This window comes from Chelmon rostratus, chromosome 17, assembly GCF_017976325.1.
Source record: "Chelmon rostratus isolate fCheRos1 chromosome 17, fCheRos1.pri, whole genome shotgun sequence".
NCBI lineage: Eukaryota > Metazoa > Chordata > Actinopteri > Chaetodontiformes > Chaetodontidae > Chelmon > Chelmon rostratus.
This window is the reverse complement of record NC_055674.1, coordinates 18,664,433-18,691,274: the sequence shown is the minus strand read 5'-3', so window position 1 is coordinate 18,691,274 and position 26,842 is coordinate 18,664,433. Positions and strand designations below refer to the sequence as shown.

Sequence of the window (26,842 nt, the reverse complement as noted above, 5' to 3'; positions counted from 1 at the left end):
CCGAACTCAAATATCAGAGAAATAAAAAGGGATGTAATTTATGATTGAACTTGTTCAGAGATTTGTATATGAATGTTTGATATCATACATGTAAACACAGTAAGAAAAACTGAGCCATGGGGGCCGCTAAACCATGGCAAACAAGATTATATGACACTGCCAAGTCGTGATAAGTTCGCCCTGTCTGAGAGAATATTAAGTTTATTCACTGCACTTATAAATACTGCCGCAGTTTTGAACAGTTAAATAAAAGACTTTTTTTTGCCTTTTTTTTCTCCCTTTCACTCTCTTGGCGGGTTGGTATCAAAAGGAAATGGGCTGAAAGCTTCCACGGTGATAAAAATCAAGCCTTAGGAAATTGGGCATTATAGTTTGGAGTTCATCCAAGGTAAAAGCTCTTCGGGCTTGTTCTCACACAAGTCAAATGGAAAAAAAACAACACTGTATTGAAGTCAGCGTCGCAGCAGCAGCAGCCACACTGTCGGAGCCCACAAATGAAACTGCTTTCTGAACTTTCTGTCACATACCTCTGGGTCTTCTGAAGAAAGTCAGTCTTTTTCTCAACTCCTCTCCCTCTTCTTCTGGTCGCTCCTGCTCTCTCACGCTGCCCACCTTTTGTTCTCCCCCAGGCCACGGCGCAGATGGAGGGGAGGCTGGCCGAGTTCATCCAGGCCTTCTCTCCCGAAAACGTTCTTCCGCTGGCCGACGGAGTCCTCAGCTTCATTCACCACCAGATAGCTGAGCTGTCCAGAGACTGCCTGACCAAAGCCCGCGAGGGCCTCATCACGTCTGTCTACTTCTTTGAGCTGCAGGAGAACCTGGAGAAGCTTCTTCATGATGTGAGTTATTAAAGATATGATGCAAACAAAACTCAGGCGAGCGCAATGAAGACATCTGACTGCCCCTAGCAAGCACTAATAACTGGGCATCAAATCTTTTAAGTCAGTATTTTCGGTTTGCAATCTGCAACTTCACTGTTTTGACTCATTCTCAAGGCTTTCATGGATGGTATTCCCAGCAGCAGCAGGATTTGATCACAAAAAAAGCTCTAAAAGCCAACTGTTAGCTATCTGCACAGACATGCACAATTAGCAACTAGCTAGGCAACATAGCATAGCATGTAGCTGCGAAAGAGCCAGGTATTTCCCTCAGGAGTTGGCAGAGACCATAAGCAGAGCTAACAGTAGAGTAAATATTGGACCAGACGTGTAAATAGACTGTTTGCGAGCTACTTTGGTTCAAATTTATCTGAAGAGTGTTCGTAAGGCAACCAAAACAGACGCAGGAAAAAAAAAAAGACATCCATCCTCTTAAAGACTGGGATGACGCTATGCTGTGAAGGCCATTGATGGATAGATTCAGCTCAAGTCTGATGCCTTCGGTGAGAGACCTGATTGAAATGGTTGCGGTTAATGGAGGCTAATTGCGCTCGAGACTTGCCAGAGCAGATAACAGGTATCAGGGAATTCCATCACCAACCCCATTTTGGCATCCTGATTACATCGCTGCGACTGCTCTCTGTTGCCTGGTTTTGGTTTGACTGTATCTGCTTTGTTGCTCATGATCAGATATCGTCATATCTCGCAGCTTTTTGAACACTTGTTCTGCCTTTGTCGCCGTTGTTTTCGCTCTCTTTTCTCTGACTGCAGTGCTGCGTCTCTATTTTGGTGTCGTATGAGGGATCTCACTGTGTCAGACGGCTTTCACAAATGTTAATCTTCTCTCTCTCTCAACTTCTGTGTCTGTCTGCATGTTTGTCTCCGTCAGGCCTTTGAGCGTTCAGAGAGCTCTGAAGTAGCCTTCGTCACAGAGTTGGCTAAGAAGCTTCTCATCATCATCTCCCGACCTGCCAGGCTTCTGGAGTGTCTGGTAAGATAACGCACACACTTTTTACCAGCCATTGTCAAAATCGTACTTCGATGTACACGATGTTCCCCCTCGTCCAGCCCTGCCCTTCATCGCGGAACATTTCACGGCTCATGTCCCTCTTGTGACTTAAGACAAATTGATTTTCTTTAAATAAACATGAGCACAGATACTCATTTGTTAGTCCATTATAAGCATTTAAGCACTTTGATGTATTACGCAGCAGGGGCAGAAAATCAAAACATGCACGCACTGGAGTAAAGGTCCAGTCTGTCTGGATCACGAAAACATTTGCATTTAGATTAAAATTTGCCCTGCCACGGTACGACTAATACCAGGCAGCGGCCCCCTGCTGCTGGGCCGCCTTCCAGTCTGACTCAGATGGACCGTGACCGTGGTGTCATTTAAAGTTGGACGATGCCTGTGTGTGTGTTTGTGTGTGTGTCGTCTAGCTGGTTGTTTTTCCGGTTATATGTGTCATAACAGTCTTGTGTCTCTCGATGAGTCATACTACACTCGGTCTTTGATTATGAGCGACAGCTGAAACAGTGACACGGAGAATTGATTCATCGACGCAATCCCACCCTTGTTTTATGCATATGGCTGCATTTGGATTGCAGTGTGTGTGATCCATTACCCCCTTTTTGGCATCATTAGCAACCAGGTTTGGATCAGCAGCCAGGAGGTGCAGTAGCGCTGCAATGGATGTGCAATGTTTGGTGGAGGATGTGGGCTTAGGGACTGTTGCGTTATATTTGTGCCTCATTTATGAGCAAACTATATGACTTTTTGAGCACATAAATTACATTTTATAGAGGAGTGATTAGCAGACAAAAATACTTCTTGTTTTACTAGTCAGCAGAATGGAGACAAAACAACAGGAGCAATCAAATATTTCCCACACCAACTCTCCAGCTGGCTTGTGGCACAGTGTAGCACTCTGTCTGCAAGCGCGTAGGCAAACTTAAAGTGAAGTGGGAGGTGGAGCATCTTCATTTTCCGCACTGGGACATGTTCTCAGGTGAAACGGAGCGTGTAGTATAGTTAAAGCGTAGCTTGGCGAATGCAGTGTTACACGGAGCTGCAGAGGACTGTTCACCTGCACACCCCCAACGGTTGAAGTCGAAATGCATGAATTAGCATTCCTTCGCAATTTAAACCAAATTTTAGCGACAAATCCACACACACATCTCCTCGCATGACACTGCTGTGCAAACAGCCGTGACTACAACCTACAAGCTGAACGAATGAGAGGTTTTACAGGAGGACAAAAGAGAGGGATTTTGCTGTGAAAATACTGGAATGAAAATGATTTATTGGAGATGTTTATGCAAACACTTAACTCAGGGACACACATTCTTTTATTTCTCTGTCTTGGAAGCCAGCACACAAAATGAGTTGGAGCACATAATTGTTTTTTTGTTTTGTTTTGTTTTGCTGAAGTTCAGTTACTCTTTGTGTTATTGTGTTACCGTTATCTTATTCTTTGTGTTAATTTCTCTACAACCAATTTATTTATGTGCAAGAAATAATTTTCTGTGCTCTCCTGAGGAAGCTGCCGCATTTCTACCATTTGCAGCTGGTCTGGTCAACAGAACATTGACCTTGTAAAGGATGGCTTAAAATGGGACATCAGTCCTTAAACAGTGTTCAGAATGTACCCGAGTCCCTCCTCAGGCTGGGCAGTGCAGGCTGCAGTGATGGTGTCTTCTAGAAACAAACCCTGGAGCTGCTCCAGAGGCAGTGAATCGTGAAACGACTGCTAAAAGCAGCCACGGTGACTTTACTTGGATATGGAACCTTTTTCTGATTCACTTTCATATCAACTTACCAGGAATCAATTTATCAAACAAAGCTTCATCGTTCCACAGAGTCTGATTTAATGTCATTGATATTCATGCACCAGCTCCAGATCTTTCCACCTGACGACACAGTGTTCAAGTGTCAGTGCTCTGGTTTGCAGGAGTTTAATCCTGAGGAGTTCTACCATCTGCTGGAGGCAGCAGAGGATCACGCCAAGGAGGGTCACCTGATGAAGACGGACATTCCTCGTTACATCATCAGCCAGCTGGGACTGACCAGAGACCCCATTGAAGGTGAGGGAGAGAGACGGAAGCTTTGCACAGCATACAGATTGTGAGCAAATGAACGAGCTGGCGGCTGATTTAAACTGGCATGTTTTTGTCATCAGAGATGGTAAACCTCGATAGTTACGACAGCGAGGGGCCGCTGACGCCTGAAACAGATGACTCTACAGAGGTGAGATCACAGATAATCCTCAGTGTGTCCACTCCTCCAGTGCTCAGTCCGTCCCTACGTTCATCCAACCTTTTCTTACTTTTACTTTTACTTTTTTATACGTCTGACAAACCAAGGTCCTCGTTGCTCTCACAGAAAACGGCTGCTTCATCTGCTAATGACTTGGCACACATGCTTTTATCTATCTAATTTAGCTAATTTATGCTGAAGTACAAAAAGAACAGGAAACCCCCCTCCTTGTATCTCAGGGCCATGCCTCTAGAATTCGGCACTCCTCCAACTGCCAAAATTAAGCAACGTGGACAAAAAAGAAATTAGATGAGAGGGAGGAGGGTATAGTCCAGAGCAGAGGAGGCCTGATTTCAATGTGCATCATCAAAGTTACAGTGGCAACAGAAGGTTTGTTGACACTTGTTTAGAGACAATATTGATGATTTATTAATGTGTAGAGCTAGCTATTGTAAGCAGTCATGTTTGGCGATTTCTCAGTTTGGCGATATTTGATCCACAGGGCAAGATCAGAGCAATGAAGCCACCAGGAGAAGCAGACTTCCAGACCATCAAGCTGATCAGTAATGGAGCGTATGGGTGAGTAGAGCACCGCGACTTCCTGTTTACTCTACTGACAAGGACGTGTCGACTTGGAAGTGATTAATTTTTGCCTCTGCAAGTCAGACATGCGCTCGGATGTTTTTTACAAGCAACACAGAGGCCATGAAGTAAAAAATAATCTGGGTATACTGTATGTGTGTGTCTGCATTTGCACCAGCGCTGTGTACCTGGTGCGTCACCTGGAGACCCGCCAGCGATTTGCCATGAAGAAGATCAATAAGCAAAACCTGATCCTGAGGAACCAAATCCAGCAGGCCTTTGTGGAAAGAGACATCCTCACCTTCGCAGAGAATCCCTTTGTCGTCTCCATGTTCTGTTCTTTCGAAACCCGTCGACACCTCTGCATGGTCATGGAGTACGTAGAAGGTAAGAATATCTATGTGTGTGTAGGTGCGTTCAGGTTGCATTTGGGGAGGTTTGCTGACTGGTGGGAAAAATATGTTTGTTGGGTAGATACTCTGCCCACGTCTTCACCTCCAGTTATTCTTTGTAGAGTTATACTCTTTGTTACGATATTACCTTTTCAACTTTTGTGCATTGAGCTTTGATTTTGAGTTCGTGTAAGTAAACAAGACGAACAATGCAGACAAAGGAGAGGGAGGAGCTGCTCACAAAAAAGAAATCAGATACTTTGTTGGTGGTGATGAAACAGCTCCAGAAAGATCTTGAAAAGCAAGAAGTTAGGGTTCGGTTTTAAGAGAGACATGTTGCTGTTAGCAACATGTCTCTCTTAGCAGTTTAGTATAAAATGATTAAGCCTGTTGATATGTTGTATACTAACTGCTGCAACAGCCTGCTACGACAGTTGGTGTGTAGTATGTAGCAGGCTGTAGTTCGGCACAGAGGCATTTTGAGCTAAATGCTAATGTCAGCATGTTAATTGTGTTCATAATGACAGTGTTGACATGCTGAAGTAAAACAGGTATAGTTTTTTATCGTGCTCATCATCTCCATTTAGTGTGTTAGCATGCTAACATTTGCTAATTAGCACTAAACACAAAGAACAGCTGAGGCTGATGAGAATTAGTCATTAGTTTTGCAGGTTTTTAGCCATAAACCAATTGAACTAATTGGCATTTTGACCCGATGATAGCGCTTGACGGAAAGTTATAACAATTAATCCTGCGGGGAACATGAACGCTGCACCAAACTGAATGGCAATCCACTTAGAGCCACGATGCTAGCATGGCTAAAAATCTAATAGAAGTGCTTTATAATTATAAGCTCACCCCACAGGTAAATGTTTTCATAGGCTGTTCATTTGTTATATATTTGAAGTGTAGTTGGTCAGATGCAGGAATAAACTTCCCTGGATACACAGTGAAAGTGATTATCCTTAATTAAATTATGCAGAATGACTCAAAGCACATTCATCATAGTCTTTGATTGCAAGATTGCATTCTGTTGTGTGTGTTACTCATCGGCCTAAGTGGAAACTAAAATGGTCTTGGACAAGAGGCACCAGGAGACATTCATGGTAATTGCTAATGTCAGCAGCAGGACTAATCAAATCATGAATTCTGCTGTCAGGTGGAGACTGTGCCACTCTGCTGAAGAACATCGGGGCTCTGCCTGTGGAAATGGCACGCATGTACTTTGCAGAGACCGTTCTAGCCCTGGAGTACTTACACAACTATGGCATTGTGCACCGTGACCTCAAGCCTGACAAGTAAGACGGAGTTAGTGTTCATCAAACTGCTGCAAAGAGATGATGCAAATTGTGCCAGCGCATTGCTAGACCCTTGTTATTTCATTGCTATCGCACGGCTGTTTGAATAAATAAAGCTTGCACAGCTTGAACTTAACTCTGCTGCTTCTACTCTCAGCCTGCTGATCACTTCAATGGGCCACATCAAGCTCACAGACTTTGGCCTCTCTAAGATGGGTCTGATGAGTCTGACCACCAACTTGTATGAAGGACACATAGAGAAGGATACTCGGGAGTTCTTGGATAAACAGGTATGACAAAGCCAACATACAAATGAGAGCACAGCTGCCTACTCAAATCCCGATCCATTTGAAGTGACTACTACAAAGAGTCTGAGCCAAATTTTATACAGACAGTTTAATGAAGTCAATGTAGGACGAGTGGTGATTAAAGTTAAATGAATTCAAATTATGAAAATAATTACACATGGAATGTAACTGTAAATTGTGTTTTCTTGGCTGTACGGCCGCGCAGACTGTTCAGCTACGCCATGATCCAAGTCAAGTTTAAATATGAAACGTTCTTTGATGTCTTCATTTCTATGCAAAGATATTCTGTGTCATTGTGCGCCAGGCATATCTGAAGCACGAGAAAATGAGACCGGTAACAGTTGGCACAACAATAGGCCAGCATTTCCTCCATTATTACACTCATTCCTCTTTTAGGTGAGGTTTATTTTCTCAAGCCTTTCATGCGGTGCTCATGCTTTGAATCTAAGCCTCATTATTTCTTGTGTATGCATTCTGGCAGCCAGAAATCTTTTAGCATTCAGTGCATACCCGTGTGCACATGAGAACCCTCAACGCGGCTTTCATCTTGTCTTGGCATCTCTGAAATGATCTACTTAGCTAGGCAGAAATACGCATGCTCCATACACATGTGCCTCCCACTCAGGGTCAACTGCCTCCCACTTAGCACGGTATACTGAACCTATAGATTTAAAAAAGGTAGGAAATAAACCGATATGACTGGCTGGTTTATATTAACCTGAACTTTGTACAGTCTTATTTCAGAAGCAACAACCATTAAATTAAAATTATGCGAGGTGAAGTTAAATATCACAATAAATATAAGTGGTTATTCGAGTGATACAATCTAATAAACCTGTTGTCCTGCTGTTTTTTCCTGTAGGTGTGTGGAACTCCAGAGTACATTGCACCAGAGGTTATTCTTCGTCAAGGTTATGGCAAGCCAGTGGACTGGTGGGCTATGGGCATCATCCTGTATGAGTTCCTGGTGGGCTGCGTGCCTTTCTTTGGAGACACTCCTGAGGAGCTGTTCGGACAGGTCATTACAGGTGAGGGGCCAAAGGTCTGACTTTCACAGTACACATCGCTAATAGATAAACCAAACTGCTCGGGGCGTGCTCATGGTTTTTGGTGCTTGTCTTCCTCACCTCTTCTACAAACACGTGTTTCTTCATGCCCTCCTCCCTCTCTATCTCTCTCTGCTGCACCTGGCAGATGACATTGTGTGGCCAGAAGGGGATGAGGCTCTCCCTGTTGATGCCCAGCACCTGATCTCCTCCCTTCTGCAGACAAATCCACTGGTTAGACTGGGCACAGGTCAGTCCCCTCCAACTGTGACTGGTCGCAGTCGCTTTTCACTTTTATTTTTGGTCCCTCTCGGGTCCAACCATTTATCCATTACTTTTAGCTATTTCAGTTTTTATCCTTTGAAAAACTGGATCAACTGTTTAATTAATTTATTTATTATTTATAAACTGTTTCAACCATTTATCCATTACTTTTACGTATTTGAACAATTTATCTGTTACTTTGAACCATTTGAACTACTTATCCATCATTTTCTCAACTATTTCAACCATTTATTCGTTACCTAAAGCTAACTGTTTCTACTTCTCTGCCGTATTGCTGGCTAGTTTTCAGTCACTCTCAGTCTCAAAATGTGTTGTTCAGGCTTGCTGTTGAGATAGATTTTTCAATTTAATGGTAAGTTCTGGTTTTCAGATTAGCGGAGCTACTTTCACGTACCCCCCAGCAACTGCAGAAGTACCCCTTGCGGTGCATTCACCCCTCGTTGGGAATCACTGACCTAGAACAATAACTGTCGTCCTGTTTGAAGGCTCACAGGTTCAGTTTACCCAAATAAGTCGTCTTCTGTTTGGCTCAAAGTGCCCCTGCCTGCTTTAGGGCTGCAGTTATTACCTGTCTGCCTTTGTTTACCCCTTTTACAATCCCCCCCTCCCATCCTCTGCCCTCTAGGTGGTGCTTTCGAAGTGAAGCAGCACTCATTCTTCACCGAGGTGAACTGGAACAGCCTCCTGAGACAGAAGGCAGAGTTCATTCCTCACCTGGAGTCTGAGGAGGACACCAGTTATTTTGACAGTAAGTCTGCTGTTGTGGATCCAGGCATGGACCACAGATCCCTTTTGAGCTTAGGAAAATCTGATTCATCAAAACGGCTCAGGGTCTTCTGAATCATCGCCATCTTTGCCACAACACTCTCATTAAGTCTCCCATGTTACCAATGATAACTACTGTAAACGTAGAAAGGCAGTCATTAGTGTAAAATGCATTTTTAGACTTGGATGTGTTTGCAGCTTTTGGTGAAGATTAACCTCTTAGTACACAGTTTTGTCTCATATGGAACAATTGCTGGTAGCTAATACGGTGTGTTAGTGTAATAAGTGAGATCAGTAGAGAGGAGACCAGAGCGAAAGGTAAAGCTACATGCGAAAGGTAAACAGTAACCTGCTGTAAAGCCACAATGTCTCGTCACCTTTCCTCACCAGCCCGATCTGAGCGCTACCATCACGTGCAGTCATACGATGAGGACGACACCAACGACGATGAGCCTGTGGAGATACATCGCTTCTCATCCTGCTCCCCTCGCTTCAGCAAGGTCACAGCAAAACTTGCCTCCTTCTTCTCTTTTTTATCCAGTTAGCGCATGTTTGGAGCATTAGTCATCGGTCGACATAGCAATGCTGTCATTGCCCAAAATATGTTGACTGTTTCGTTGTGTGGACCTGCAGGTGTACAGCAGTATGGAGCATCTGTCCCAGCTGGAGCATAAACCCCCTGGTGTGACTCTACGGGAGCACAAGGTCCCCAGGGAGGATCGAGTGGCCAAGAGAGAAAGCCTGGGTAGCCTCACCCTCAGGGACAAGAGCTGGAGGACTGGATCGCCCGAGATGTGAGTACAGCCCACAAAGAATAGTGAACAGATTCATTTAGAAGGACTTCATACCAAAGTATAACTGCCTTGTTTTTACAGGAAGCGCTTGTCCTGCTCTGAGTCCTCCTTTACCGAGAGCGACTCCAGCCCACCGTCCGGGGCCCGAAGACGTTTCTCCGCCCTCATGGACACACATCGCCTGGCCTCTCCTCTGGAAGTGGACTCTGAGAAGCCTGTCCCTACCAGGCAGCCTCCAGTGAAGGCCAGGGGGGCCTCCCTGGAAGGAGCCATGGGTGCCATCACCTCTCAAGGAGATCTGAGACCACTCCTTAAAGACAGCAACGTGCTCACAGCTGCAGGTAAGAAAGGACCAGGAGGCACCACAACATCACTTGTGACCCTAAACCTGTATGTGAGTAGTTAATAACAAGAACTTTTATTTGCTGTTGGGTTTTGTGTTATGACCACGTCACAGACAAGCATTTGAGACCGGCTGATGCATCGTTGCCTCTACCAGGCAGCGCTACTGTTCTGGGGCTTCCAGAGCCACAGGGGCCCCGTGGGGCCACCACTGACCTGGTGCTACGAAGGGTCCGCCACCAGCAGCTCTCAGCTGAAGGGGAGAAACGTAACTCACGACCAGGAACCAAAGTCATCAAGTCTGCTTCTGCTACTGCCTTGTCTGTCATCATTCCTGCAGGTAAACATACTGTGTGGAAATTAACTGCAAGCACATATTTAGAACTAAAGCCTGTAATGTGACCTTAACTCCATTCCTCTCTCCTCAGTGGAGCAACATGGTGCCTCCCCTCTGGCGAGCCCCATGTCTCCTCGCTCCCTCTCCTCCAACCCCTCCTCCCGTGACTCTTCTCCCAGCAGAGACTACTCTCCCATGGTCAACATCCCGCATTCTCCAATCACCATCCATCGCTCTGGGAAGAAGTATGGCTTCACTCTCCGAGCCATCAGAGTCTACATGGGAGACAGTGATGTCTACAGCGTACATCACATGGTCTGGGTGAGAGAGCAAACTGCATAAAGGGTTCTTGATGGCTGTAATTAGCAAGCCAAGACATGAAAGGATGTGTGTTTACTAGAATTACAGCTACCACTAACAATAATAATAATAACAATGATGTATAAACCATTCAAGAAGAGAGAAAACCAAAGAATATATTGAATTTCCTTGCATTAAAAACAGCAAGATGTGGTCTCATATTTGTAATATCTCTCAGGTGGAAAAATGCAATCTTATTGACATAGTTATTATACATATTAATATTAAATCATTGTCTAAGATGATACCTGAGATGGCCTCAGATTCATTTTTGTCTTTGATTTTGGCTCTGTCCCCATATTCAAACTGTAATATTTTTAAGTCCATCTGTTAAGTAATTTAAAGTACTGGAGACATCAGGTGTTAATGATATCTACAGTTGTGTCATCTGCATAACAATGAAAATTTACACCGCGCTGTCCTATACTGTGGAAGCATGTATAATGACAAAAGAAGTGGACAGAGTGTGAAACCCTGTGAACCAGCACCAGAATTTGTTCAATCTATCAGCACAGTGCAATCACTTGCATCAAATGCAGCACTCAGATGTTTCAGAGTTATTTGTTTGTCATATCAGCCCCCATTAGAGCTTTAACATGCAGATAAACAGCTTTTCTGTTTCAGTGCTTAAATTCAATTTCATACGGTTGTTCTAATCACAGCATGTGGAGGATGGAGGTCCCGCCCAGGAGGCTGGACTTAGTGCTGGTGACCTCATCACTCATGTAAACGGCGAGTCAGTCCATGGTCTGGTCCATACAGAGGTGGTGGAGCTCATCCTGAAGGTGAGGACTACCTACCTACCTGCAACTTATGTAAACAGGTTTTTCTAAGATGGTTCAGTTAAAATGTGATTAATATGATTCATAGAAATATATATATATAATCTACAGAGTGGACACAAGGTGACAGTTACAACTACTCCTTTTGAGAACACCTCTATAAAAGTGGGTCCTGCCCGCAAGTCCAGCTATAAATCCAAGATGGCACGGCGCAGCAAGAGGACAGGAGCCAAGGAGGGACAAGAGTGCGTTACTGCAAAATAGATGCATCTCATTACAAGAATGCATGATCTTTATTCCTCCTCATACAATATTATTACATTTTATCTTTTCAGTAAGAAGCGCAGCTCCCTGTTCAGGAAAATCACCAAGCAGTCCAACCTGCTCCACACCAGCCGGAGCCTCTCCTCTTTAAATCGCTCTCTTTCATCTGGAGACAGTCTCCCAGGCTCCCCCACTCACAGCCTCTCGGCCCGCTCGCCCACTCAGAGCTACCGCTCCACTCTTGAATCTCCTTACCTGGGTTAGTATTGGATGGCTGAGAGAATGTGTGTCTGTTCTTACCCGGTTTGACTTTCTGCTACACCTGACAACAATCACTTAATAAGAATGATATACATATTTATTGTGTCAAATTAATCTTTCAAAAACACTAAATACGGGGCTTATTAAAGCTTCTGATATCTTCTGTTAGATGTTTTGCATTTTAAGTAACGTATAGGTGCTCTATTGAGTTTCTGACCACTAACAGCACTGTGGAACAATGTTTTTATGAGTGGGTCCTCATTTTGTTTGTGAACATGCACTTCACATCCTGCAGCTGATCAAATGTAGCAATGCACCAACAAAGGCAGTGAAGAAGAAGAAGACTGCGAGCGAGAAAACACTGATCTAAATAATGCAGGATAAAAAGGAAAAAATCCAAATGTTTCAAATGTTTTACGAGCCATTAAATGCACAAGACTGAACAGCAGGGTACAGCATCAGTGCTGGGTGTGGTTGGGTGTGGTCAGAAATGTCTGTTTTTGCAATTGTAGCCACACCCGTCAATGATGTCACAGTGTGCTGACACACCCTGGACTATACCGCTGCATCAACACAAGTTGAGAGGTTAACCCACTGGAGGTCAGCGAAAAACAGATTTTCAGGGGATGTTGAGTTACTCTTTAATGGTGCTCATGTTCTTTATCTCACATCAACACATTTTCTCTCTTCTGTCCTGACTAATGTTTTGTGTTTCTGGAAGAGTATAAATATTTAAAAAGTAAAAGTTAGTAAGAGCAAAACACATAAGCACATTGTACTGTGGGAATTTCAATTACAATGCAGACATTTTGTTTAAACATTAATGTTAAAGTTTATTTCTTCTCCATTCCTCAGGCACCTCGTCCCAGAGCAGCTCCCCAGCATCCAGTACCCCGAACTCCCCAGCAGCCTCTCATCACATGAGGCCCAGCTCCCTGCACGGCCTGTCTCCTAAACTCCACCGCCAGTACCGCTCCGCGCGCTGCAAATCTGCCGGCAACATCCCTTTGTCCCCCCTGGCTCACACCCCCTCCCCGACCACCTCCTCTCCTCCACCTCTCACTGGTCACACGGTGGGGAGCTCCAACACCACACAGATGTTTCCTGCCAAGCTGCACTCCTCGCCTCCTGTTGCCCGCCCCCGTCCTAAAAGTGCAGAGCCTCCCAGGTCCCCCCTGCTGCAGCGGGTGCAATCAGCGGAAAAGCTAGGAGCGCCAATGCTGCCTTCTTCTTCCTCATCATCATCATCACCGTCTCCTTTGACCGGCGGGGTGTCATTACGCAAGCATAGTCTGGAAGTGGCACACGGGGACTACAGGAGAGAGTCCTTCCACTGTGAGCACAGCCTACAAAGTTTGCTAGAGATGGAAGGAGAGAATGGACCTGCTCCCCCGTCTCCTTCATCCTCTTCCTCCCCCTCTCCTCCAATGGGAGGGGAGATTGGAGGCCTGAAGCCTGTTAGGAGGCTGGGAAGGCAGGAGTCACCACTCAGCCGGGACACACTGGTCACAGCAAGAGAGAAAGATACCCAGACCACAGCGTCTGAGCTCACCGCGTCGCAAACCGAGAGCATAGCTAGTAAAGCTGACTCCAAGACCAATGTTGTTGATGCAAGTAAAACCTTATCCAGTGCTGAGGCCCTAAAGAAAAGCATAAGTGTAGCTGCAGTGGAGACCAAGTCTAGTCCAGCACTGGCTTCATCCACTGCAGAGTCCAGTCCTGGACCAGGGGACAAACCTCAAAATGCAAGCAGCTCAAAGTCTGAGGCAACAGTCTCTAAGAGTCAACTCAGTGAGAAACTCTCAACAGCCAGCACGTCAAAGGGCCTCCAACAGCAAGACAGCAAGCAGCAGAGTGCGCAGACGGACAGCGGACCTGCAGCTAAAGCTCAGGAGAAGACTGAGGAGAAGATGAAAAGCACCGCAGGTACAGACAAAGCTAACATGCAGAAAGTATCATCTGCAGAGCAGTCCAAGCCACGGAAAGGCACAGAGATGGGAGAGAAAGGAGGAATCAGTGGCAGTGTTAAAGGAACTGAAACGATCAAAGTCAAAGGACCTGCACCCCCAGTCCCCACTCAGGTTCAAAGCCACGCTGCAGCTCATGTGCCACCTGCCCCCAGATCCAAAGTGGAGAAGGTATCAAACAGTTACCGTGGGGCCAAGGAGGAGAGGGCCCACCTGGAGGTCCTGGAAGAGAATCCCACATCACCGTCCTCCAATGCAGCTTCACCCTGCTCGAGCAAGTCTCGCCCTATGTCTCCAGGGGACAAAGCCAGCTTTGTCACCCAGCTCACGAGTGTGGCCAAAACAGTGCTCGGGCCTATGAAAGGGGGATTGCAAGACGGCGTCAAGGCAAAAGACACCCCCAAGTCAAGTGAGGAGAAGCGAGGAAACACAGCAGGAAAACCAGAGGCTTCGTCCGGGGGCGGCCGCCGGGGGGCGCAGACAGCGACCTCAGCAAGCCCCGGCGCTGTCCAGTCTGATAAAGGAAACAGTCGCTCCAAGCATCATTCGTGATACGAGGGCTTGAGAAAGAGTCGGACTCTCCCATGTAATGCCTTTTACTGTAGCATCACACTGACATATCATGAATTAACATGACTTTGAATGGAGGGGAGACATGAATGCCTGAAGACATAACACCAAATAGATGACGTGTGACATGTAGACACATAAGATGTGAACAAAGATGCATCAGCCATGTTGAAAAATGTGCGCTCATGGTATCATAATGTAGGCCCGTGTATGTACTGTGTGGTCATCACAATGTGTTGTATATAGGAAAAAAATTGCGTATGTCTTAATGCATGTCTGACATTGTACATGGCAAATGAGAGAATATTTAAAACGAAAATGAAAAATATAAAGCAGACCTTAAAGCGGTGAACACTGTGAACAACTTCTCAACCGACTACAACAGGCAAACTGTTAACTAAAACAAGCAGGATTCTGTTATAAATGGGCATTACTCATATCAGCTCCAGTGCCATCTTTTTAAGTCAGCTGAAATATAAAATAACACATAAACTGCATTTCCTTAAAGTTGCTAAAGAGTTCAGGCTTGTATCATGTGGTGATGAACATAACAAACATACTGGAAATTGGACCAAGATACCAAAATACTGGCAATGGCTACAGAAGGTGAATTAGCTGGTTTGCTTCAGAGCTGTTTAAGGGCTGAATTTCAGTGAAATTGAAAGAGGCAGATCAGATGAACTTGCACAGGGACACTATGCAATGTGCTAATAATGCCACCTTTTTTTGGTGTCCCCAGTTACTGAGTTTACAATGTGCTCCAGACAAGAAGAGAAGACAGAGGAAAGGGTTGCAATAAGCCGAGTGAACACATTTTGTTTTAAACGTCATCTCCATTGATCGTAGTGAAATGTGCAATGATATATTTTAGGCTATTGAGTAAATATACTAGTGTGTTCGGAGTGTGGTAAAGAACAAAGTGCGTAAAGAACCATAATGAAAGCAGCACTTACAGGAGAGTAGGTTAGGAATGCTCTTTCACTCATTCTTTTCTATTTATGCAGATGTATGGTATTGTGTAATTTTACGTGTGAAGGAAAGTGCCAGTCTTTTTATTTAGGGATAATGTGATTTTCTTTTGTTTACACTTAAATGTATAATGATATGCAATCCAACAGTGCCCAGTCCCATAAAACTGAGCACCCTCGTCAGTGATACAGTAGTAGACCATACACAATGCCAGGAGTAGATATGTTGAGAGCATCTTAGCGTGAGGTCTTGTTTGTGCTTGTGTATTACAGAAAAATGATCTTGATAGTTTTGGGACACCAGACTCAGACCTGTCTCAGACTGCCACCTTGTGGACATGATCATATGGCACCAAAGGTCCTGGCATGAGGGAGGTGTACATTTTTCCAGGGGATCTTTCCATTTCATATATTATTATTCTGATGCATCATTCTTTTGTCAGTGAACAGAATTAGATGAAATGATCAAATTCAGATGAGTTTTGCAGTCTGAGCTCAGAAAGTCTTTATTTTATCCATTAGGATGTAGTGGTCATCAGACATTAACCCAATGTTCGGACATGAAACAGCTGTGTTTTTGTGTGTGATGTGAGAAAAGTGCACTTTATTTTGTGTCAAATACTTTTATTTACTTGTCTTATATTTATTTGATTATTTTTCTATTTGTTTTATTTATTAAGCTTTTTTTATTTATTCAAACCTTTTTATGTGTCAGTTAGTGAATTTCAGCTTTACTACTGGAATTAGTTATTTATAAATTTTCACATTTAGACTGAGAAATCTACCAAATCTGTGTGGCTACCCCATTGTGTGCAGTTTTGATGCTGTCATTCCATAAATCTCAAGTTGTAATATTGCTGTCCTGTCCATCTTTGTCCAAGTGTTTGACTTTTTTACAACAACAACTATCTCTTGACTGTTGTTGACCATTACATTGCTACATATCTATTAGCCACCGTTGTGAAAAACCAATGCAAAAAAGCCTATAGTGCAGAAATGTAATAAAATGCAGAGAAACCCCTCGTTCTGTCTGAATTTCTTGATACTAACAACATCATGGGTAAATCCATAGACATATTCTGTAAATATAGACGCCTCATCAAGCGCGTTGGCCAGTTGCTGCGATACGTAAGCGTGTCCACCATATTGGATTTTTATGAGATTTACTGCTACCAATGTAGGAAACACTATGATGATTGAAATATTTATATTTAACATCTGTGTTTGTAATAACCAGATCCTAAAACGTAGATGTGACAGGTGGGTTTTCTGAATAAAGAGCACAAACGTTTACATTTAGCTGATTTTCATAAATCATTTTGATATTTAGTGATTGATGATATATGGGGGGGCAATGATGAACATATACATATATCTATCTGTACAGCGGGGGCACTGATGAACATATATACATACATGCATACACCTATGTATAGGGGGGGTATTAATGAACATATATACATCTATACAACTACTTTGTGTGTGTGTGTGTGTGTGTGTGTGTGTGTGTGTGTGTGTGTGTTTGTAATCTAGAAACCTTGGAAAAGGATGGTCTTGCACAGCTTCTCCGTGTTGCCACTCCCCGACCGTTCACTTTTGCCTCATCCAATATGGCGGCGACCTCGACGTATGGTTCAGCTCTCATTGAAGCGTTTGTCTCGGGGTACAACCATAGACATACATACGGGTACAACGCTATCATTCAGGGTAATCGGGGGCTCACGTTCATTGGTCCTCAGTTGACCAATCACAGAAGTGCCCATACGTAACCAGTGTAAACAGGAAGTGAGAGCTGATATATTTACTCTGTCCCTTTCGAGTGACAGGTCCGTGACAACAACGAACTGGAACAGAAGGGGTCTTGTACCGAAACTTATTCAATGACTTGCTCTCATTAAAGGAGACACAATGACGAAGCCTGAATGAAGGTAGAAAATCAATGTCATGCATTGACGATATCACAAACCCTCCGAGTTTGGCTGCGAGTTGATGGGCTCTGAAGTTGTATGCCAAAAGTTAGTGGCTGGAAATGAGAAATGGAGAATTTGCATAAAACTTGTAAACAGTTAACTAAGTTATATGTAAATCGTAGTGTCTAATATTTGTGGTCATAAAATGCATGATTTATATCTTCGTACGATGTCCCCCTTCGCATAATTGCGTATACTAGTGTATAAGTTTTTGCATTCGAGTTAGTCAATGTTTGTGACGTACATCACATAACATGCAGTCTGAATGTAATATGTGTTTTAAAAATAATTTAAAGGCATGTTAGTTATTAATCAGTTAATTAGTCTTGTCGGCTTCCAAAGGGACAAATAGCCACCATTTTGTCTGATGTTCAGTGGCGATCATAGAGTCTGTTCGGGCACGAGGCGGAAATTCCCTTGGGGCCCCTCCAACCAGCATCCATAACTATTAGAAATAATCATGACACCAACGGAAAATGGTCAAAATCGTTCCATTTTTAAATTTTCAGATGTATAATATAAATACATATTAAGAGCATTCAAAATTAAATAACTAAATAATGCAGTCACTGGGGTTGCACATTTGAGACATTACTGTTTTCAGCCCTTGGGGCCTCCTAACACCTAAAATGCTGTGCATCTGCCTACGTTGGCTAACAAGCAGTTAAACATGTTGTTAAAAAGTTGTGTTTCATAATTGTTACTTACTTGATAGATAACTGAAAATGATTATTAGCAGAGCTGTCACTGGTTTATGTTCTATCAGCACTATAAAGCAGTTAGTGTAGTAGTACGACCCTGATTCCCAGTCAGTTGCGATGCTGTGTAAAACAAATGAAAACAGAGTGGAATCATTTGCAAACAAACTGTGTTTACCAACATCAATTTACAAAGTGTTCCTGAGTCCATGTAGTAACATCCTTTTTCCAATCATGTGTTCACAAAGTGTTGAACCTCGCTCCATCCTCACTTGTGAACGACTGAGCTTTTCCAGGATGCTCCTTTCATACCCAATCATGATACTATCATCTGTTACCAATCAACCTGTTTACCTGTGGAATGATCCAAACAGGTGTTTTTGGAGTGTTCCACATCTTTCTCAGTCTTTAGTTGCTCCTGTCTCAACTTGTTTTAAAGATGTTGTTGCATCAAATTCAGAATAAGCAGATATTTATAGAAATCAATGAAGCTGATGAAGTCAAACTTTAAATGTATTGTCTTTGTACAGTTAAGTTTTAAGGTTTTACACAGTGTCCCAGCTTTTTTGGAATCAGGGTTGTGTGTACTTGTACTTGTACGCAATGTTGTACAGTATACTGTATGTACATAACATAAATGAGGATTTTATTGTGTGAGATAACTGTAGAAATCTGTTAATTTACATAAGACCTACATGAGTTAAGTAAGTCATCACTTACATGATTGTTACAGATTTTCTCATATTGTTCCTAATGTTGGTTTTTGAGTTATCTGTCAGTTATGACATGGAAGAGGAATGAAAGCCAAAGAATTTTTATTTTCTTTATTTACTAAATCTTTTGAATGTATTACACTCAGTAGTGGAAGGTAGCTAAGTTCATTTACTCAAGTACTGCACTCCAATACAGTTTTTCCATTTTATGCTACTTTGTACTTGTACTCCACTACGTCTGTCTCGTTTCTGTAGATGAACATAATCATCTCATAACCCTTCAGATTTTTTTCGTTGACTGCTGCTTGTTGCCGTCATCTTGTATCTACGAGTGTGTAGAGGGAGCAGGCTAAATGTGGGAGAGAATAGACTACCAGCACCTCCTCTGCTGCAGCTAAACTGACATATCTGAAATTCCTTGAGTCACAGGGTGCAGTCACATGGTTTCCCTCTTTACTTACTGTCATGGAATCATTCACTTTGCTGTACTTAACATTAACTCATCAGCTCCAGGCTCAGAACTTGTTCCAGCGCAAAGTACTGTGATTTACTGTGCATGGGGCTCTTGCGTCATGCGTGTCTAATGTTGTATCTCTCTATGTCTTTGTAGGCTGCTATGAAGATAAGGAGCAATTCTTCTCGCTCAATCTCGGTTAACTCCGGTTATGAATCCGAGCACCTCCTCTGCATGCCCTGAGGGCCAGTCCCCTGCAGATGACCTAATGGATGACTGGCTCTTCCTCTCCTCTGAGTCGGCTGGGCCTCAGCACCTGGACATGAGCAGGGAAGACCAGGAGCCAGAGGACAGAGGAAAACTCAAATCTAAGTTGGTCTCAGCATGGAACAGTGTCAAATACGGTCTGTTTTACATTTGTTACTCTTTAATAAGAGCAGAGCTGATTGTTCTCTTTTGTTTTGTGAGTTGAAAGTCTCTTCTCACTTTAATGTTTCAGGCTTTTCCATGAAGCATAAATCCAAATTCAGCAAGAGCTCTCCTGTGATCATGCTGGGACAATCCTACGATCTCAAGGATCAAGGTGTGGTCTTGAGCAGTGGGCCCTCATACCTCCTGAAACGACCTCTTTCATGTGACCATGAAGAAATTTCAATTGAAGCTCTGTGACTGTTTCAGGCGAGAGAGAGCGTTTCCGTCGTGCCTTCGGATCTCTCCTGTGGTTGACGTACAGACGGGGTTTCCCTCTGCTGCCAGGCAGCTCCTTGACCACTGACAGCGGCTGGGGTTGCGTCCTACGCACGGGCCAGATGCTGCTGGCACAAGGCCTGCTCCTGCACATGATGCCTCCAGGTGACAACACACACAGGCACACAGCAGCTGGATACGTCCACAGACACACATTAAATATTTTCATAGAAACTGTCTGATCTCACGGGAATGACTAATTCTGTAACAAAAGTATTTCATCATTGTCACGTACAATCAGATACTGTACTCAGTGTTTGGACAATTTAAGCTAGGCTAGGTAGCTTGTAGCAGGAGTAGTTGTGTTTTTTGTTTTTCTTTCTCCATTATCATTAGATTTAGCCACTGCCTTACTAATGTGTTTTAACAAACTCAATTACGAAGATGTTGGCATGTTAAAATAGATGTTTTGATTACAAAACAGTTGAAAAAGGTCTGTATGTTAGCTTTAGCGAAAACTAGCTGTGACTGCCCTCCAGCTAGCCGTAACTATAGAAAGTGCATCACTTGAGTTTGTCTTTTACATCTGTTTTGTATTTCCTGTAATTTTTACGTGATGTTTTCCAGGAATTACACATTCAGATGCTGGTCTTTAATGAACTAGTTACGACTTTCCTGATAAAGTCCTGAAACTTTTGCTCGTTGCCTCGCACTTATGCTCTGCTACACAATGGTTGTATTGTACTTCATTTTATGCATTCTTTGTACTCTATTTTTAACTTAATTTTAATTTCTAATAATTCAGTGATTTTATTTTTTACATCATATAATGTATTCTCTTTACTTTCATCCTCAGTCTCTTATTCTCTTATGTTTACGATTTATTATTTTACATAACTTTTTTTATCTGTTGTGTCCACTCACATGCACTTGATTTGTGTGATTCTTCGGGCTGCACTTCTTGTAAAGCTGTTGTACAAATAAAATGTATTATTATTATTTAATTTCTATCAAATATGTAGTTACACTGTTGTACTTTGTAGACCAGTACAGTGTTTGCAGTGAATACAAGTAGGCTTTAAAAGGCTCACAAAGTATAAATATCATTAAAAAATTTACTAAATTTATTTTATATGTTATTTATTTAGTAATATTACATTTTGGTTCAACAAGCAGTACTTACGAGAGTTGTCTTTTTTAAAACTAGATATCAAAAGAAAACAAAAATAACAATTCCTATACATTTTACAGTTTTCATGGTTTACTGGTGTGTCATCACATCAGACGACAATACTGGGAATACTGACATTGCTTTGCTGAACTTGGGTAGTATTAAGTCACAATCTACTCATATTCAGAATTTTTCATAAAATCAAGCTACAGAAAATCAATACAATGTTTATGGACATATGGACTTAAAATATCAAAAGCCGTACTTAGCTACTCTACATTTTGTTCCCTCCACCCCTGCATGATATACTCATACTACTTTATCCTTGCGTCATTTTGAGGTTGGACTTGGTCCGTGAACCACCATGCGGTCAGAGATGACATGGACCTGCTGGTGAATCGCGCCACAGACAGCGCAGAGCGTGGACCGAATTTAAAGGCCGGGCCCAACAAGAGGGGACGAAAGCTGAGCCTGGATTCCTGTCTGGACAGAACCATGGAGGCCTCTCACAGGAGGGTGGTGTCATGGTTTACAGACCATCCTACAGCTCCTTTTGGGATACACAAGCTGGTGGAGTTTGGCAAAAGCTCAGGGAAGAAGGCCGGGGATTGGTACGGACCGTCTATTGCGGCACATATCCTCCGGTGAGACCTGAAAGTCCAGTTATCCTAACCAGCTTTTATCAAGATGTAACATCCTACAGTGAATTTCATTTGGTTTCAGGAAAGCTGTGGTTGCATCGGCGGACCTTCCCAATCTGGTCGTGTATGTTGCACAAGATTGCACCAGTGAGTGATTTCTTTCATCAGTGTGTTTGCTCTCTCCTTTGAAGGAAAAAGCAAATGCAGCCGTTTCCCCACAGCTGAACAAACAGAGAAATGGATCAGTGATCTATAGACATTCCTCTGTGTTTTTGATGAGAGTGAGCGATTAAAATCACCTGTGAGAATCTGTTTGTTTTTTCATTTTGCTCTTTTACGTTTACATGATGCATGATGCTACATCATTATCGGCCTGTTTCTGTCGATCAGAGGGGATACAAAACATACATAGAAAATATTGTGAGGTAACACATAAAACTTAATGTGAGTATTTCAGAAAGAGATTCCCACCGTGACCTTTCTGGGGCTCAGCAACAGTTTGACTGAAACGAACATCAGAGGAATTATTGAACCATGTGGACGTGTTCGTTCTCTCTGTGTGTTCAGTCTACTTAGAGGACGTGAAGAAGCTGTGTGAGCGGCCTCCCCCTCAGTCCTGGAGGTCTGTCATCATCCTGGTTCCCGTGCGACTTGGAGGACAAGAGCTCAATCCCTCCTACATCACTTGTGTCAAAGTAAGTTTCAAGTTTTCACTCCCATGTGCATTCTGTGTAGACGAGGCCCGCTTTACACCTTGATTTAAAATGCGTTTGGGGTGATCAGATGGCAATAAGAAAGTGCTTGACCACATGAAAGAACAGGAGTAAATGCACCCAAGACGCGTTGAGGATGGATTGTGAGTCGATCAGGCCACCTTCGGAGGTGTGACCACATTGAACACAAGTGTAAATGCAGTTGCATTCAGCGACTGTGTGGGTGGAAATAAAACCTTAAAACCTTGCTAGGCACCAAACGGTCACAGTGACCCTCTTCTCCAGCTGTATGGCCGAGCACAGTTGTTCTGGAAACCACCGGCCACTGTCTTCCACAAATTAAATCAAACGTTTGACGGCGCACACGAAGGTTTGGCATCTATTCTTGCTCCTCTGCTTTCATCTGCGCCATTCCAGTTGTTAAAGATGGCTTCGTTCCCCGCTTTGAAAAAAGGCACTCAATAGCGCAGATGGATTTTTGTTTTTAACCACGCAAACAAGAGGAGTGTGTAAGAAGGAATCTGACCAATCTGATCTCAATGTGGATACTGGAGACATGTTAATATCAGGTTTAAATTTAAATCATATCTACATACAACATGGGTACAAGCCACATTTTTGTGCAAGGTAAAGGGGGTTTATGTCATGCTCAATGACAATAAAGAATCTTGAATCTGAAGTAGTCTGTGGGGCCCTTGTGGCAGTTCCAGGGAGTTTACAAAAGTAGTACAGCGACACGAAACTAATTGTAGTTTACTAACTCATTGCGGTATATTAGCTTCAGGTTTCATTCTTCCTGTGTACAGTGTGGTCACACAGTTCAGTAATAAATCAGCTTCCCCCTCTATGAGTTTCTTTATAGTCTGAAAACAGAGAAATACCTGTTCTAAAGCTAAGCAAAAGTAAGGTGCAAAGATCAACTCATTCGTCTTTCCTCTCCATAGAAACTCTTGACATTACAGTGCTGCATTGGAATCATTGGAGGCAAACCAAAGCACTCTTTGTTCTTTGTCGGCTTCCAGGGTACGTGCAGTGCAGTGTACATCATAATTATAGTACTCAGCTGTTTGAAATCAGTCCTTTCACTTATTTTTTCTTCCTCTGGCCCTGCTGTGCAACAGATGACCATCTGCTGTACTTGGACCCTCACTACTGTCAGCCCACAGTGGACACGACAAAGAAGAGCTTTCCCTTGGAGGTATGAGGAAGCACCGTTTCTCTTATTCTTTTCACTTTCTGTTTTGTTTCCTCCTGTACGGCAGTGCTCAGTCATGTCAACCAGAGGTTCCCAGCATTTTTTTCACATGTACCCTCACAGCCCCATCAGATGAACCCACATACCCCTTCATCAACACCACCAGCCATGTGTTCATTTGAATTGTTTTTAAACCGGATGTAATTTAACACGATTAACTATATAAAAGTGGATAAAAGGATGTGTTTTCATTCGGTTGGACTTTCAGTATTTGTTTCGCATTACATTTGCACTGCAGAAGCTAGATGTTTCAACCATTTATCATTTTTTTAGCCATTTCAACCATTTGTCCACGTCTGTTTCTCTCCGTTTCTTTTTGGTCACTATGAAGACTGCTCTCCTCGCCTGCTAACCAGTTTTAACACACTCTCAGTCACAACTCCAGGTGTTCAGGTGTTGCAACTCACTTAATGGAATTGTAATTTGTGTTTTATCAAATTAGTCAAGCTACCCCACAATCTTTCCATGTATCCCCTGACAACTGAAGAAGTACCTTGTTGGGAATCACTGCTTTAAGCTTACTATAAACATCCACATCACAACACACATTTTCTCTGAATCTAATGCACCTTTTTTTTTTATTAATATTCCTGTCATTTGCCTCCTCTCCACACTGCTTGCAGTCATTTCACTGTAAATATCCCAGGAAATTGGCTATCTCTCGCATGGACCCCAGCTGTACCATAGGATTCTATGCTAAAGGCCAAAAGGAGTTTGAATCACTGTGCACAGTTGTTTATGAGGTATGTGTCTGGTTTATTTGAGTGTCAGTTGGCTTGTCAGTGTGCTTTGTAGCTTTTGGATAGTATAAGATTTGTGTCTGACCTGGTGTGAATTTGTCAGACATGCAGAAGAGTGATAGGAAGCTGATGACATAAAGTGTAGATCTTCTGTTCTGTCTCCTTCTCCCATAGGCTCTCTCCACATCTGCAGAGACATACCCCATATTTATATTTGCAGAGGGAAAAAGTCATGAGGAAGAGCAGGGAAGCAATACACCCACAAGCAATATCACCTATATCCAGAGGAAGAGTGAACGGAGAAGAGTGGACACCAGCAACAGCATGGACGAGTTTGTTCTGTTATGAACAGAGGATCAGATCTGCCCCGAGGGGCGTACGGTGATCAGTGATCACACATAAATGTGACAGCTACATTGTGTGGCAGCTACTGAGTGTAAGAACAACGTCTGCAGGAACCTGAAGGGACTCCTTAAAGGTGGTGTACAATGAAGTAGCCAGGTATCATTAATGACACTACGGTATTTTTACTGCTGTTTTGTGCTTATTTGTATTTTTATTTATTGGTTTAAGATGAGAGCATTTAAATTGGTAGTTTATCCATGAAATCCACACGGTCTTGCTCTTTTTTACGTAATCTATTCAAGAGAATAAAAGTAGAATAATACTAATAATGATTATAATAATAATGTATTTCTCCCAGGGATGTATTAAGGTGAGTGTTACTATGGGATACACAGTCTCGCTGTTTCATGTCATGTGACAGGATGCGCTGCCTTTGACTGGATTAGCAAATTGGATTCTTGTAAACATGTGACTTACACATGAGAAACAGAGAGAAAACTACTGGAGAAGGAGTTAAACGCTGTGCAAAGAGGACAAAAATCACTGAAAATATTGGTACGAACTGGATTCTTTTTGCTGTCTTTTACGTAAATAAATGGTTGATGAACAACAAAGTAACTAATTTTTATTTCTGTAAACCGTCATGAAAGTTTGTTGTAGACATTCATTTCTGCCTCCGGATGAATTCACTTAGTTCTCTGACTTTTTATCTGGTACCATCGTTTGCTCTAGATTTCAGATTATCCAGTACTTTGGCTAATGACCAAATACCTGCAAAACTAATGACAATCACAATAGCCTCAACTACACATTGTTCTGTGCTAAGAAGCATACATGCTGTCCATCAGTGCCACTGATTTCTATCCCAGAATGATAAAAATATTGTGGGATTAGTCAACGTTGATACACCGTACCCTCCTGTCACAGAAAATATAGACTCTGTTCCCCATGCCACTACTCTAATAATTTCCTTACAGTCCCTTACATGCATAACTCCATAGACACAGTCCTCATGTCTGAATCCCTGCTCCTGCTTGGTCAGGTTCCTTCATACTCGATAACCCACCGTGACTGAGTCAGTCTGCCAGTTCCCCGGGGGGAACACCCTTCCTGGCCACAAATTTCTGTCTGTGGAGGCCCTCAGCAGAACAATTTCTCAGTCCAGCCTCTCTAGCCCATACTGCCTGCTCCCAGAAGACTTGGAAGAAAAAGTCTCAAAGCAACACGTCCGGGCTGCTCCAGGTCCGAATTCTGGCTTTGGTTATGTCGCCCAGCAGAGCGACAACCTGAGGGGAGCGTGTGTTGAGGCCAAGCTGGCTAGCTCCTCAAGTTCCAGTTTCAGCAGGAGCACCAGGGACCCGGTAAAATACTCTGTGATCATAACCAGCTGGAAGGACTCCTCCAGCAGAGTCAGGCCAGCCAGCCAGAAAGAGCTCCACTGCGGGCTGTTGAGACCTAAATCAAAGCTCAGGGAGTTGTTTCTAAGGCCATACCAGGCTCCTTAGGGTCCCAGGCTGACTGGTGAGTCCAGGAAAACAGACGATGCTGTCTTTACTGCCTATTTGGTTCAGGTGAAAGCAGGAACAGTGGAAATGTAATAAGAGAAAGCAGTCATCTGATTCACTTTGACTATCACAATCACATCAAGCTAAAGAAGAGCAGAACCATCACAGAGATTCAGGATCTGTGTACCAAAGCACAGCCACATTGGCAGACTTGACCTGGATGTTTGAAATACGTGTGCTGAGGGAAAGTGAACATGGCTCTGCCCCTCTCTCACATGTGGAACAGCAGATTTTGGACAGTCCGGCCTCCTGTCCAAAATGTGTGTTTTGAGGAAATCAACAGGAGGACAAGACTCTGTGTCCTTATCCTCAGTATAATATAAAGATTTGCATCCTTTTGGGCTTGTCCACTTCAGGGCTGAGTGTCACTTCATCTTCTGCCTGGCCTGCTCTTTGTCTTTTGGTGGTTTCTTTTCTACCTGCGTACTGTGCAGA

General features: G+C 43.2%; 2 protein-coding genes across 2 annotated transcripts in view; both read left to right on the top strand.

Moving 5' to 3' along the window:
• LOC121621459 (microtubule-associated serine/threonine-protein kinase 1-like) overlaps positions 1–14,645 on the top strand; it is a 29,624-nt gene extending 14,979 nt beyond the window's left edge. Inside the window, exons 7-26 of the mRNA XM_041957933.1 lie at positions 630–839; positions 1,768–1,869; positions 3,830–3,962; positions 4,058–4,125; positions 4,637–4,713; positions 4,895–5,103; positions 6,268–6,406; positions 6,564–6,696; positions 7,577–7,742; positions 7,909–8,010; positions 8,671–8,793; positions 9,201–9,310; positions 9,444–9,604; positions 9,686–9,945; positions 10,062–10,286; positions 10,375–10,604; positions 11,306–11,428; positions 11,537–11,670; positions 11,761–11,948; positions 12,806–14,645. Coding sequence (XP_041813867.1) covers positions 630–839; positions 1,768–1,869; positions 3,830–3,962; positions 4,058–4,125; positions 4,637–4,713; positions 4,895–5,103; positions 6,268–6,406; positions 6,564–6,696; positions 7,577–7,742; positions 7,909–8,010; positions 8,671–8,793; positions 9,201–9,310; positions 9,444–9,604; positions 9,686–9,945; positions 10,062–10,286; positions 10,375–10,604; positions 11,306–11,428; positions 11,537–11,670; positions 11,761–11,948; positions 12,806–14,469 — 4,557 coding nt within the window. The 3' untranslated portion in view covers positions 14,470–14,645. The remainder of the gene's footprint in view (positions 1–629; positions 840–1,767; positions 1,870–3,829; positions 3,963–4,057; positions 4,126–4,636; positions 4,714–4,894; positions 5,104–6,267; positions 6,407–6,563; positions 6,697–7,576; positions 7,743–7,908; positions 8,011–8,670; positions 8,794–9,200; positions 9,311–9,443; positions 9,605–9,685; positions 9,946–10,061; positions 10,287–10,374; positions 10,605–11,305; positions 11,429–11,536; positions 11,671–11,760; positions 11,949–12,805) is intronic.
• A 2,597-nt stretch (positions 14,646–17,242) lies between these two features.
• LOC121620687 (cysteine protease ATG4D-like) lies at positions 17,243–25,449 on the top strand. The gene is made up of 11 exons (XM_041956847.1): positions 17,243–17,383; positions 19,447–19,694; positions 19,790–19,873; positions 19,969–20,142; positions 21,489–21,792; positions 21,872–21,936; positions 22,357–22,484; positions 23,447–23,525; positions 23,624–23,700; positions 24,381–24,500; positions 24,672–25,449. The coding sequence occupies exons 2-11, from the start codon at positions 19,502–19,504 to the stop codon at positions 24,843–24,845; spliced, it is 1,398 nt and encodes a 465-aa protein (XP_041812781.1). The 5' UTR covers positions 17,243–17,383; positions 19,447–19,501; the 3' UTR covers positions 24,846–25,449.
• Positions 25,450–26,842: the final 1,393 nt, after the last annotated feature.